At 44.9% G+C, this 14,094-nt stretch overlaps 1 protein-coding gene across 12 annotated transcripts in view; it reads right to left on the bottom strand.

Annotated features, from left to right (window-relative positions):
- ARMC3 (armadillo repeat containing 3) overlaps positions 1–14,094 on the bottom strand; it is a 106,055-nt gene that overhangs the window by 27,370 nt on the left and 64,591 nt on the right. For all 12 annotated transcript variants that reach the window (XM_042991218.1, XM_042991217.1, XM_042991220.1 and 9 more), the window contains 3 exons: positions 5,739–5,988; positions 2,108–2,244; positions 909–1,077 (listed from right to left, as the gene is read on the bottom strand). In XM_042991218.1, the coding sequence (XP_042847152.1) occupies positions 909–1,077; positions 2,108–2,244; positions 5,739–5,988 (556 nt within the window). The remainder of the gene's footprint in view (positions 1–908; positions 1,078–2,107; positions 2,245–5,738; positions 5,989–14,094) is intronic.

The raw sequence follows: 14,094 nt of genomic DNA, 5'->3' as shown, positions 1-14,094 counted from the left end.
CACCCGGCACCCCCTTACGTTTTTTTTTTTTGAAGTCTGTGGATCGTATCTGCTTCCAAGGTTTGCTTAATATGGGATTTGTAGATTTAAAAAAGTTCCCCTATTCTCCTCATTGCTGTTGGTCTCCAGAAGAAAGGAAGATGCTAACTTAAGCCGCAATGCCAGAAAGTCCTCAAGATTCTAATTTTCAGCTTCCCATTTCTCTGGACGTCCACACTGCATTACACTGTATATTGGTTTTAAAATCAGAATCAGAAATGCAGCTTAAATAACATTCCTCTATATTACATTTTAAAATCTGGTAATACACTTTGGTTAATTTCAGTTAGATTATGACTAATAAAACAAGGGGTGCCTGAGACGCTCAGTCGGTTAAGCCTCTGACTTTGGCTCAGGTCACGATCTCATGGTTGGTGGGTTCGAGCCCTGCTTCGGGCTCTGTGCGGACAGCTCGGAGCCTGGAGCCTGCTTTGGATTCTGTGTCTCCCTCTCTCTCTGCCCCTCCCCCACTCACGCTCTGTGTCTCTAACTCTCTCAAAAATGAATAAACGTTAAAAAATTTTTTTTTAATTAAAACAAAACACTTATACTTCTATACTGATCGCTGAGCTGAGCCCTGGAAATAACAGAACCCCCAAACAGAAAGTGCTCCTTCTTTTATATTTTCTCTGAAACTCGAGAGTAGCATCAGCAAGCTGGTTTCTACTACAGGTAATCAGATTCTAGGTAAAACTGTACATAAATGCAAAATCTTACAGCAGACAGAGTTAAGAATAAAGCTCTGATTCCCAAGTTTCTGTCTATAAAAATATACATTCTGCTAGGTGGTTATAAAATTGCAATGTAATGGCATCGTGACTAAAGAAACGATCGCACATACTGAAATACAAATTAGTGCTGTCACTTACCCGACCGTAATCATAGAATCCGTCACTAATTATGTTACTTGATGACAAGTAGCCAGTCAGGCTATATTTCAGAGACAGGTTGTTGTTGAGCAATTTGTTATAAGCTGCCTCACTGAATTTATTTTTTCGACTTACTGATAGATTAACTTCTTCAAGGATATCTAAAGCCCTGTCAATAAAAGAAAAGAGCATTATTTGCTCTAAACAAGCAATCCAACGTTAAATTCCCATGTATATCCGTAGCTAAGACCCTGAGTGAAGAATTGAGATGGAAAGGTTAAAGACACCTCACCCTTTTTTTCTATTTATTTCTGTTTTAATGTTTGTTTTTTGAGAGAGGGACAGAGCATGAGTGGGGGAGGGGCAGAGGGAGAGGGGGACACACAGAATCCGAAACAGGCTCCAGGCTCCGAGCTGTCAGCACAATGCCCGATGTGGGGCTCGAACACACAAACCTTGAGATCATGACCTGAGCTGAAGTCGGACGCTTAACCGACTGAGCCCCCCAGGCCGCCCCGACATCTCACCCTTTTAGATAAAGTAATGTACACAAATATAAATAAAGATGGTTAGAAATGGGGAAACCTGTCAGTGGAACCTTAAAAAGCCTGTTTGTCGGTTTGGTTAAATGCAGAATTCTGAGGCCGTCACGGCTCACGCATTTTATTTTGGCTTCCAACGTGGAGAGACAGGGGCGCCTGGGCGGCTCAGTCCAGTAAGAAACGGACTCTTGGTTTGCTCTTAAGTCATGACCTCACGGCTTGGTGAGTTCGAGCCAGGCATCAGGCTCTGCACCGACGGCGGCGAGGAGCCTGCTCGGGATCCTCTGTCTCCCCCTCTCTCAAAATAAATAAATAAACTTAAAAAGGAAAAGAAACTTAAAAAAAAAAAAAAAAAAGTAGCCAGGCAGAGGTGTCGTTTCGGGATTGCAGAGTGGAAGAGAGGTGTTTATCAGGATGAAAAACGGACAGGGAGACAGTCAAGCTGGTTTTGTCGCGGAGGGGGGGCGGGGAGGGAAGTCTCCAGGGGTTGGGAGGAGCCCAGATGATCCTGCTCCCACCAGGCTGTCCTTTCTGGGAGGCTCGCGGTGCCCAGCCCAGCTCCCCAGCGCCCTGCCTGCCCTTCCTTGGGCCTGAAGACTGTCCGCCTTCCTCCTCTGCTCTCCATCTGAGCCAGAAACTCGAGGCAGCCCCACTCACCCGAGCTTGCAAAGTTCGACAGCCGTGAGCTCGTCGTTGGCGCAGACCATCACGGCCCAGCTGGCGTGCCTTCTTACTTCATCATTCTTCGAGCGCAGGAGCTCGACCAGCGGCTCCAGGCCACCCGAATTCCTTAACTAAAAGTAGAAACTGCAAGTGTACACGTTGGGAGGACACAATATAAACATTCGTGGGGTTTTTTGTTTGTTTGTTTCTGTAATCGCCTTGTTGGGTGGTGAAGAGATTTTGACTATGTACGAGCATGTTAGGATCTGTGCATAATTGGAATTTTTACAGCCCGGGGTGAAAGATCTCCTGTAAAACCTTATAGACAGGAGCCCAGATTTCTGTGCACGGTCAAGAGGAGGCCCCCAGGGACATCATGGAGGGAGGGCGTCCTGATCTTTGGTGGGAGGGAGACTGGGCGGACAGCCTATTATCTCGGCGCCCTACTTTCATTCACTCTGCTCCTCAACCTGAATGTTCACGTGGCCCTGGGGGAGGCAGGATGATGGTCCCCCAGAGGTGTCCTCTTCCCTGGAAGGGATTTTGCAGATGTGACAAGCTAACAATTTTGAGATGGGGAGATTGTCCCCATCAACAGGTGGGCCCAATTTAACTACAAGGGTCTTTAGAGGATGGAAAGGAGGGTGCCCGGAGGCAAGAAAGGGGGTGTGGAGAAGCAGCGATTGGACAAATACCCTTTGAAGACGCAAGAAGGGGCCACAGCCCAGGGATGGAGGTGGATGGTAAAAGCTAGAAAGGGCCAGGAGACACATTCCCCCCAAGAGTCTCCCAAAGGAACACGCCCCTGCCAACACCTTGATTTTAACCCTTAAGACCCGGTTTCGGCTTCTGGCTTTCTAAACTGTAAGATGATAGGTTTATATTACTTTAAGCCACAACGTGGTGGTTACAGCGGCAAGAGGAAACTAACACGGTCCCTAAGGCTGGGCAGGGGGAACTGATACACTACGTGCCACTGTATACTACCACCAGACCATCAGTGTGGCCAGGGCAGTGTTGTAGCAATTCCCTAGAAAAAGAGCAATTTTTGTTATCACTGCACAGCGTCTTTTCGTCATTTCTCCAAAAAGTGAAAAAGAGACGAAGAAAAGAATAGAATGAAAATCGGGCAGCACTAATCACGGTATTAAAGGAAATTCAGGTACTAAAGGTAATTACTCATGTATAGAATTAGTCCAAGGAGGAAAAAAAAAAAAAAAAAAAAAGATCTGACAGAGCTCTTATCTACTGCCTGAAATGCAATATTGCATTATCTGAGCCTAGAGGACCAAAGAAAAAGAATAGTCTATCAGTTTCTATGTGCAGTAGCTGAAGACGAGAGCCCTTGTGGGAGAAGAGCTACTTGATTCGGTCATTTTCGGTCAGTGTCCAGGGGTAGTTTCCTCTCAGAGATGATACTTTAGCATGTGCAACATGCACAGCTTGGAAAAGTTTCCCTGAAGCATCTCACGCAACTCAAACTTCGGAACATCTTTACTTCCGAGTATAACACACGACGGTCTACGTCCGTGTGTTCTTTCGGCAAAGATCTCATTTATGAATTCCTACATTCGTTTCCTCATTCATTCAACTACTGCTTATTAAGCATGCCCTCTGCGTCAGATATATGTTAATGACATCAACAACAGGAAAGAAAAACTCTCAGTTCCCTTCCCCACAGCCTCGAGGAGCTTATAGTCTTTCACACAGGAACCATAGATGCGCAACAGACAAGGGAAGCATGCATGGGGGTAACGGGAACAATAGCAGAGGATATTCCCGGGTTCGAGGGCTGTCATGGAAGGCAGGATGGCGGAGATGGGTTTTGCGGGAAAAGCAGGATTTTAGCAGGCGGACAAAAGTGACACTGGTTTTCCAAAGGGAGAAATCAAAGAGGTGAAACTAGGAGAGCAGAGCATATGGACAGAATTACAAATGGAATGGTATTTCTGGAGTATGGAGTTCCGCCTGGGAAGAGGCGTTAGGCGCAGGTGGGTAGGTGCGGGTCAGTGACAGCCGTTGCGCATCCCGCGAAGCCGCTGAACTTCCCCCCCCCCCCCCCCCCCGGGGCGGCGGGGACTTGCAATGAGGCGATGAGGGTCACAAATTTGAAAGATCAGCCTGGAGGCAGTGTGGGAAGCAGGAGCCCGGAGGGGGGGGGGGAAGCGGTAGACTGATCTGCAGTATTCCAGGAAATGGATGGACTATTCTGCAGACCGCATGGAGGTGTGACCAATATGCTTTTATCGTCCTGTTGCCGAAGCCCAGCATAGTACCCGGCACACAGTAGACATATAAAATAAATATTCGGTAATCTTAGCGCCTTGATGGATGAATACAAATGAACCGAATCAATGGGAACAAAGACACAGGATAGAATAGATAACCTAAGGGACCGAGGAGAAAAGATTTGTTAGTTGTCTGGGCAGGGAGCACAGTGCAGCAGCTTGGGGTCCAGATCGCATCCCTGATTTTCCAACTTACGAACTCTGCTTTGAGCCCACTACGTCTTTAAGCCTCGTTTTCCACATCTGTAAAATGGGGATTACGAATCAGCCTGTCATGAGGGAGGCTAAATGTCTGTCAAGTGCTGAGCACAGTGCCCACCGCATAGCAAGTGTTAGCTGTTGTTATTTATATTATTGGCAGGAGAGGAACAAAGTCTTAGGCTGTTTGAGTGAGTGCCAGGTGACAAGCAAATATGGGAGAAGCAAGAGAAAAATAAATATGATCCACTTGTAAAAAAATGAAATTCTAGGTTTCAAAACTTTGAAATATACAAAAAACACAAGAGTGTGTGGAATTCATATGTACGATATACAGCGTCATAGTAAAGGCACACCTGTCTAACGCTCAGCTTAAGGAATGACACTTTCAAATGACCTTGAGCCCCTGTTTGCTCCTCTGAAGTGCATCCACTCCCTTGAGCCCCCAGGAGGATTTCTTGCATTGGGGGTTAATCATTCTCTAGCTTGTCTCTATAGTTTTCACTTACGTGTCTGTTTACCTAAACAACGTATTGCTTAGATCTGTATATTTCCGAATGCCACATAAATAGCATCTGGAACGTGTATTCTTTTGCAATTTGATTTTGCTCGGCATTGTGCTTGAGATGCATCCCTGTTGCTGTCTGTAACTACAGGTCATTCATTCTCACTGATGTGAAATTCCGTTTTGTGAATATACCACACATTTATTTGACCATTCTCTTCAAAACTGGACAACTGGTGTGTTTCCCGTCGTGTAGATATTATAAACAATGCTTCCTGGCGCCTAGATACTGCCGATTTGCTTTCCAAAGTATTGCCCCGATGTAGCAGATTTTGGTCTTTGTGGAGCAGTTTTAGGTTCACAGCAAAACTGAGCCGCGGGACGGAGATTTCCCACACTCGCCGCCCCCACACGTGCGGCTTCCCCATTATCAAGTCCCCTACCGGATTGGGACATTGGTTACCACCGGCGAACATACACTGACGCGTTATTATCACCCAGAGTCCATGGGTGAAGGGTTGCACCACTTTTGAAGGACCTAAAGGATGGGTAGGTTCGAACCCTTGAAAGTGTTTCAGAGTAATCCACCGATGGGTGGAAAAATGAGAGACTCCAGGTCAGCAAAAGCTCTCACCTCTGTCCGGGCCTCCACATCGCACGCGGTTGCGGCCACCGTGAGAGCCGCTTTGCTCTGCACGACCGTGTTCGCGGAACGCAGCGGGCCCAGGAGGGCGCTCGTGACGCCGTGGCTCTGGAGGCCCGCGCGCAGAGGCTCCTGCATTGCCACGTTCGCTAGCACTGTAGCCGCGTTGGCGACGGCTCCGTCCCGTCTGCTCGACAGGATGTTTACTAACGGATCAACACCGTCAGCTTCAGCGACAGCCCTGGGGGAAGCGGAGAAGAAATGAGCGTCATTCATCCGAGTTCAGGACGTTGTCTTTGGCATGTACACCTGAACCTCTGCCGCAACTGAGTCCTGATACAAAACCGTTTGGGAAAGAAATTAATTTGCCCTGCGCTGAACCCGGCATGGAGGTGCTAGTGATGTCGGGAAAATGTCGGTTAAGAATGAATTTCAATTACCCCTTTCCTACTTCTGCAGCTTGTAGTTAGAGAAAAAGGCATGACGACATCTTAGAAATCCTCTTACTACTGTTCATTTTTTAACTCAGTGATACTTGTAAGATCAGGAAGTTCTATTCGGAGAAAGTCGATCAAGATATTCCCATCCGGTAGGAAAGCAAAGCTTTTAATTTTTAATTTTTTTAATGTTTATTGATCTTTGAAAGAGAGAGAGAGAGAGTGAGTGGGGGAAGGTCAGAGAGAGAGGGAGACACAGAATCCGAAGCAGGATCCAGGCTCTGAGCTGTCAGCACAGAGCCTGATGCGGGGCTCAAACTCATGAAGCATGAGATCATGACCTGAGCTGAAGTCAGATGCTCCAATGACTGACTCACCCAGGTGCCCCGCAAAGCTTTAAATAGTAGGAATGGTCTCAGGGTCCATGGGTTCGAGCCCCGCCTCGGGCTCTGTGCTGACAGCTCGGAGCCTGGAGCCTGCTTCGGATTCTGTGTGTCCCCCTCTCCCTCCGCCCCTCCCCCGCCACACCCTGTCTCTCTTTCAAAAATAAACATGAAAAAAAATGAAAAATAAATAAATAGTAGGAATGAGTGTGGAGGGAATGCTCCTGGTTTAAGTTAAGATTCTTTGGTTCATCTTCCCCGTATTTAAATGAGGCTGTTAATTGTGGGCAGAGGGTAACACATTTGGAGCCAGCAAAACATTGTGGAGGTGAATGTTGCTTTTACAGATTAAACATCAAAGATCAAAGTCATACTCTTGACATGATAACTACTAACTACTGTCAGTAATGTTGGCATATTCAGTTGGTAAATTTCCTATTTCTGCTATAAAGAGACCACAGTCATCCGTAAGGATATTAACAGTCTGACAAGTAATAAGCCGAAATCTCTTTTTAAGAACCCCATGCTTTCTATAGTCCTTGCTTTCTAATTACTTAAAAAGCTCATAAAGGAGCAAAAATAAAAAAAGAAATCATTTTAACAAGTGGACGATGATTTAATTATGCTCCTTACTATTTGGAACTGCTTCAGACGAGAGATGTTCCAAACAATAAGATACAGAGCATCCTAGTTTCAACGGAAGACCCCGAATTCTTGTTAAAAATCCGCTTGCATCATCGTGGGAATGGAGGTAATCAAGACAACAAAAAACATACCTGAGACTTCAATAATATGAACATCTCTTTAAGGTTTATATTTGACACATTCCACTTAGGATCATATTAAGAACCAAAAGTGGAAGAAAAAAAAAAAAAAGTGAGGCTATATGATTCAGCCCACCACCCTGTATTCTGATGAATTAAATTTAATTTGGTCGTCACTTAAATTTGCTGATTGTGAAGAAGTGACAACCTCAAGAATAGGAGTTATCCGGGCGCCTGGGTGGCTCAGTCAGTTAAGCGTCCCGCTCTTGCTTTGGGCTCAGGTCAAGGTCATGATCTCACAGATTGTGAGTTTGAGCCGTGTCGGGTTCTGCACTGACAGTGTGGGTCTTGCTTGGGATTTTTCTCCCTCTCTCTCTGCCCCTCCCTAGCTTGCTCTCTCTCTCTCTCTTTCTCTCTCTCTCTCTCTTCCAATAAATAAATAAATATTTTAAAAAACTAAAAAAAAAAACTAAAGAGAATAGAAGTTATCACAATTGCCCAAGAGAGTACAGAATGTAAATGAAATATCACCGAGGAGCAAAGAAGCTATGATTGTCACACAGACCAGCTCAGAGGTGGACGGAACCGACAGCAACTAGGTGGGGACAAAATGACTAAGGCTCTGGAGAAGGCCGGGTCGGTTGGTACTAACCCTCAAGGCACCTCCCACCCTTGGTGTGCATAAATCCATCCGGGAAACACACCATATTGATACGAAGGCAAAGTGTCTGTTTGCACTTTTACTCATGCTCTAGTCCTTGGTACATATTTAATCCTTCTTGTGGTGTCTCCCATTCTTTCTTACTGCCAGCAAGCATTTGAAATTACGCATATTTTCTACTCATTAGAGACGTAAACCTGCTCCAAACTCATTTTATTTCTCTGACTTGTTTTCCAGGCACCTAATGCAATCGATCAGTCCCTTCAGCCGAATTACTTTGTAGTTTTTAATCATTGCAAACTATGCCTTGGTGAGAATGCACAATTCCTTTGCCACTTGGCGATTTTTCCTTTGACGGGATTCACCTTTTAAAACATCCCGGAGAATAAAGGAGGAGCCGACAGTGGAGGTATTTCAATGGCAACCGAGACAGAAGGTACGAGTATTTTAGGTAAACGCATACCAGTCAATTCTCAAGGGCTTTGTCTTTTGTATGGAAAATTTAAGTAAATACCTAGGATCACACTCCATCGTTTTGATTTCTCTTATTTGTTTAAAAAAAAAAAAAAAGGGCTACGAGATACAGGAATTTTCATCAGATGTACCTCTGCCCACAGCCTTTGTGTTTCATTTTGGCTTCTTCCTTTTTCCTGGACAAAGGCATATGTTGCCTTGGTTCCTTTGTATCCCTATCTTCTGCTCTTTTCTGTGCTCTTTATGAGCCAGTAAAGAGAAGTACATAAAATCCTAGCTGTTTAAGAAACCAAAGATTCTAGTACTCAGTGGAATAGAGCTTTTACTAAATGGAACATAACTGCCAACGCTGAAAGACAAATCGCACGCGTGCAGCTGGGAGAACTACTTGCATTGTGGGTAGATCCCTGCCTGTAATGTGCTGTGTGCACTCCGTTCAAGTGTAAAAAGCGTAACCGAGATGAAATTATTATGGTGAAAAAAAAAATCCAGCTTATTATTCTTACCTAAAAAAAAAAAAACAAAAACAAACAAACCCTAATTTCATTTATAGAAATAGAGCACAGAATTTATAGTTTTCTTAAAAAAAAAAAGAATGGCATTAATTTTGTGATTCAGACCCAATACGTTCTATTTTTCTGTGTCTAATGTGCACACAAGCTGAAGCCTGTCATATTTTAAAAACACATTTCCGTTTCCTAGATAGTCTATAGCATCCTCCAAATGAATGGGACGGAAGTCAAACTGCTTTGTTACAAAATCCAGAATTGTAGGGCCATATGTCATCATGATAATCCGAAAATATTTTGATTCTTACTATCATTAACCTCCACCAGTTGGAGTTTAATCAAGTAAGAGTTTAAAATGGGCATTAAAAAAAACTAAAACTCAAATATGGGAATGTATAAAAACATCTGTTTGTATCACTTGATATATGTAAACAGAAGTGAAGTTCGACACGTCATGTGTATCCAATTTATTACCAAGTCCTGACTGGTTTCCTCCCCCATATTTCTCGAACCTCTCTCTTTTCTCCAGCTCTATCTCTCCGATCCAATCCAGTCCACATCCTCTCTTGTGAATTGATGTGCTCTTCTAAGCGGTCTCTCCTCTCCCCCTCCAATCCTTTCTCCAATTTACAGCTGAAGCGAGCTTTTAAAATAATAATCCAGGGGGCGCCTGGGTGGCGCAGTCGGTTAAGCGTCCGACTTCACCCAGGTCACGATCTCGCAGTCCGTGAGTTCGAGCCCCGCGTCAGGCTCTGGGCTGATGGCTCGGAGCCTGGAGCCTGTTTCCGATTCTGTGTCTCCCTCTCTCTCTGCCCCTCCCCCGTTCATGCTCTGTCTCTCTCTGTCCCAAAAATAAATAAAAAACGTTGAAAAAAAAAAAAATAAAATAAAATAAAATAAAATAATAATCCAGGACACCTGGGTGGCTCGGTCGGTCAAGTGACCAACTTGGACTCGCGTTATCATCTCCCGGGTCCTGAGTTCGAGTCCCCTGGGCTCGCTGCTGTCAGCGCAGAGCCTGCTTCGGATCCTCTGCCCCTCTCCCCTCCTCTCCCTCTGCCCCTCACCCACTCACACTATCTCTCTAAAAAATGAATGAACATTTAAAAACAAATAAGTAATCGGATTATTATAATTATACATATAGTAATATACATAATACATAAAATCAGAATCAGGTTATTTTTTTTTATTTTCTTTTTTAACGTTTATTTATTTTTGAGACAGAGAGAGACAGAGCATGAGTGGGGGAGGGTCAGTGAGAGAGGGAGACACAGAATCCGAAACAGGCTCCAGGCTCTGAACTGTCAGTACAGAGCCCGACACGGGGCTCGAACTCACGGACCGTGAGATCATGACCTGAGCCGAAGTCGGACGCCTAACCGACTGAGCCACCAGGCGCCCCAGAATCAGGTTATTATAATTATATATACAGTGAAATATATAGTACATACAATCAGATGTCTCCCCTACTTAAAATGTTTCTGGTTTCCCATTGCTCAGGATGAAGTTCCAAATTTCTCACTTTGCCTCCAAGTCCCTGCAGGAGCCAACCTGCCTCCCCCACCGCCGCCCGAGGCCTCTCACCTCTTCCTGTGGCTCTGTGCTCTGGGCCTCGCTGGGGACCTGCATCACGCTACCGCCACCGGGCTCTGTCTCCCCTCTGGATGTTCCAGAACGCCGTTCTGACTTCCTATCAAACTCTTCCCCCGGAAAATTCCTATTCGCCTTGCCAAGTTCAACACAAATGCCCCTTCCTCTAGGAAGCATAACCCCCCAACTGGATCAGGGCTCTTTTCCACATGAGCTTAAGATCATTTGTTTGCTAAACATAGAGACATTTTTTAAAATGATGTTTTGGCGCAAATGGTCACACAGAGCAGCAGCAATCTTGAAATACTATTTTATAGAAGCTTGTTGTGGGAAGGAGCTTAGCACAAAGTTTCTCGTTTAAATCCTGGAGCCCCGGGGCTGCCTGGGTGGCTCAGTCAGTTGAGCGTCCGGCTTTGGCTCAGGGCACGATCTCACAGTTTGTGGGTTCGAGCCCCGCATCAGGCTCTATGTTGACAGCTTAGAGCCTGGACCCTGCTTCAAATTCTGTGTCTCCCTCTCTCTCTGCTCCTCCCCTGCTCATGCTCTGTCTCTCTTTCTCCTTCAAAAATAAATAAAAACATTAAAAATAAAAATTTAAATCCTGGAGCCCCAAGATTTACGGGCATGGGCACTAAGAACATTGTGCTCAAGTAAGTGTCTCTTTATGGCTCCCTGAAAATACTATGCTATTTCACGTCTGTGTCTTTGCACTCATGTTTTCTCTGACCAAAAGGCAGGTCCCTATCCCTCCACACCTCTGCCTGGGGGACTGTAGCTCACCCTTCAAAACCTGCTCAACTGTCCCTTCCTGTGTGGAGTCGTTCTTGTCCGTTCTTGTCCATCACTGCCTCCTTTTGTTATTCACTGCCTCCTCTTGCTATGTCTACACCTGGCTCCCCCTTCTTAGAGGCAGGGCTTGAGTCCTATTTATATCCCCAGGGCTGAGAAGATCAATATACCTAAACTGACTTGACTCAGCTCAAGGGGAGCAATGAAGAAAACCTCAGTAGGAGTCGCGAGAGGGTGAGGGAAAATGCCCGGCTCAGCTTTAAGTTTGCAAGAAGGCATAGGACCCAACCAAGTTGAGGTCTCTGCTCATATCACCTACGGCTGCCCTCCCCACCCCCAATGCTACTCTAATTATTTCCGTGAAGTAATTATCATGTGGGGTTTAGCACATGGCATCTTACGCTTTAGACAACCTCTTAGGGATATATCCATTTCATGTGCCAAAGGATGTCTACGTTTTGTCTTTGCAGACATCGTGGACCTGTTTACTCGGGTCCCATCATCAGATGACACTATTTGGTACTTCTCAGAAAACCCTCGCTGCAGTTTGGAGGTTCACGTTTAACCCGTCTGCGAAGGCTGGTTACGTGAATCAAGGGTGACCTTGGGCAGTGCAGAAATCTGTTTAACAGAGCCCACATACAGGGTAATATGTGGAACCCGATGGAACAGATGGTGATATTGGCAATCAGAACCTTGTTTGTTAACAGTGATTACAACCATTCTCACCAGCGTGACTTTTCATATGTCTCTGCGAGGTTCGTCACACCAAGGAAGACATATTGGCAACAGACACACCGCGAGTGGTCAGGAGAGGTGCATATGCCGCCGGCTCAGGGCTGGCGCGGTTAAGCCTTGCGGGCTCCCAGTGAGGCTGTACAGGTGCTTGGGGATGGGACGCTGGCCGTTATGATAAACGGGTCTCTCGGGTATCACAGCCAGATCTGGAATGCTGTGAACAGGATTCCTGACTCTGGTTCCAGCCAATTTTTCAACAAAAGTAATGATCCAAGAAGCGTATTCGTGAAGTTGATCGATTTCTGAGCGCATCGAAAAGAACTAAGACCCCGCTGCAGCCCCCCGGTTGCAGGAGAACGGGATACGTGCCCCAGCTCTGGCTGAGCTCCAGGATAGACAAAAGTAGCCAAGAGAGTTCTCCTTTTAAAGAAATATTATTTAAAGAAGCTTATCAGCAGTAAGGGAGAGAATCACAATGAATTGTAGGCAAATGCTCAAAATGAAGGGTTTTTAAGCAACATACAATTTTTAAAATAAAACCCGGCCACAAAAACAAATGCACGACGTTTTACACTCCATAGCAAAATAGGAAAAATGCAAAAAAAATTTTTTTAAAGGATGAGAAACCAAATTGCTTCTATCACGTTGGTGTATCTGAGTGGCATAATTTTGAGACCTTCAGAGTGTGCTTTTCTGCTCTAGTTGCTATGACATCATGGTTTCCAAAGAGATAATGGCTAGTTGCAAAGCACCTAGTAGAGGCTGACCCAGCACCTTCAAAACAGCATGCAGGTTTTTGTTACCAATTACGAGGCAGTCAACCAAAGTCTAGGGATTTCAAATGCAATTTTCTTACGAGTGACATGGAATCCTTATTGACCTATCTGTCCAATCACAATACTCCCTTCCATACATGCCACCTTCTGTTTCAAAAGCTGGAATGGCTGCCAATAATTAACTAGCTGCCATCAGGAAAGAACAACTGTCTTCATTTTACATGGCTGACTTGTCTCCTGATAAAATAGGAATAATGGTCAAGGTGTTCGAATATTCGCAATAAATGGCTTTTGCGGTTACCAAATGTTTCTGTTTAGCCTGGAAATCAGTCTCTTTGCATATCTGCACATGACAAGGGACGCAATCCCAAAGTAATTAGAGGTACCGTGTTGTTGGTTTTCTTAACTAAATCATAAGGACGCTGCGTGCTTTCGTGTGACAGCACTTGCTGGGGCTGCCTTATTCTCACCAGCTCTAATGTCACCTTCTTCTGGAGAGGCCATCTTTGACGAGCATTATGTCATTCCCTCGACCCCTTTCACAACCCTGGTGTCATGTGTGCCCCTCTCTCTGACATTGTGCTGTTTTATTTAACTGATGCTGTTATCACTTCTGAAATTACCTTCTTAAAGTTACTCGTCTATGGTCTCTGTCTCCCATCCAACACGTAAGTTTCACGACAGCAGTTTCGTGGAACCTTTGTTGTGTTCCCTACGGTATCCCTGCAGCTAAGAACAGACATAAAGAACACTTGGGTACCGGTGAGAGAATTACAAAAGAAACCTAAATTCATAAGTAATAACCTCCTTCACCTTTGAGAGAAAACAATAAAAGAGGTCAAGAACAATCCCATCCTTCCTAGTGGAAGCTTTGTTCCAAACGCCCTAGGATACTAGACAGAGGGTAATTATTCAGATACCCAAAATATAATAGGTAATCTAGGCTCACTTTTCTTTGTTTTATAGTTAAGAGAGAGAGAAAATTTAGAGAGACTAAGACTTAACCACCAGGCAAGTCAATCAACCAACACAGGATTAAAACTATGGTGGTCTGACTTATAGTCTATAACCTTTTATAACCATCGATCTCTGAAGCTTTAAAAAAGTACGGTGGGGTTTTTTTTCCAGGAAAAAGGAAAAAAAAAAAGCGCCAAGATCTACCTGGTTCATTTCATCATTCCTCAGGGAATGAGAAATGAGGTGGGCCATGGGCCATTCTGATA

This window comes from Panthera tigris, chromosome B4, assembly GCF_018350195.1.
Source record: "Panthera tigris isolate Pti1 chromosome B4, P.tigris_Pti1_mat1.1, whole genome shotgun sequence".
Classification (NCBI taxonomy): Eukaryota; Metazoa; Chordata; class Mammalia; order Carnivora; family Felidae; genus Panthera; species Panthera tigris.
This window is presented reverse-complemented; position numbering and strand designations above follow the sequence as displayed.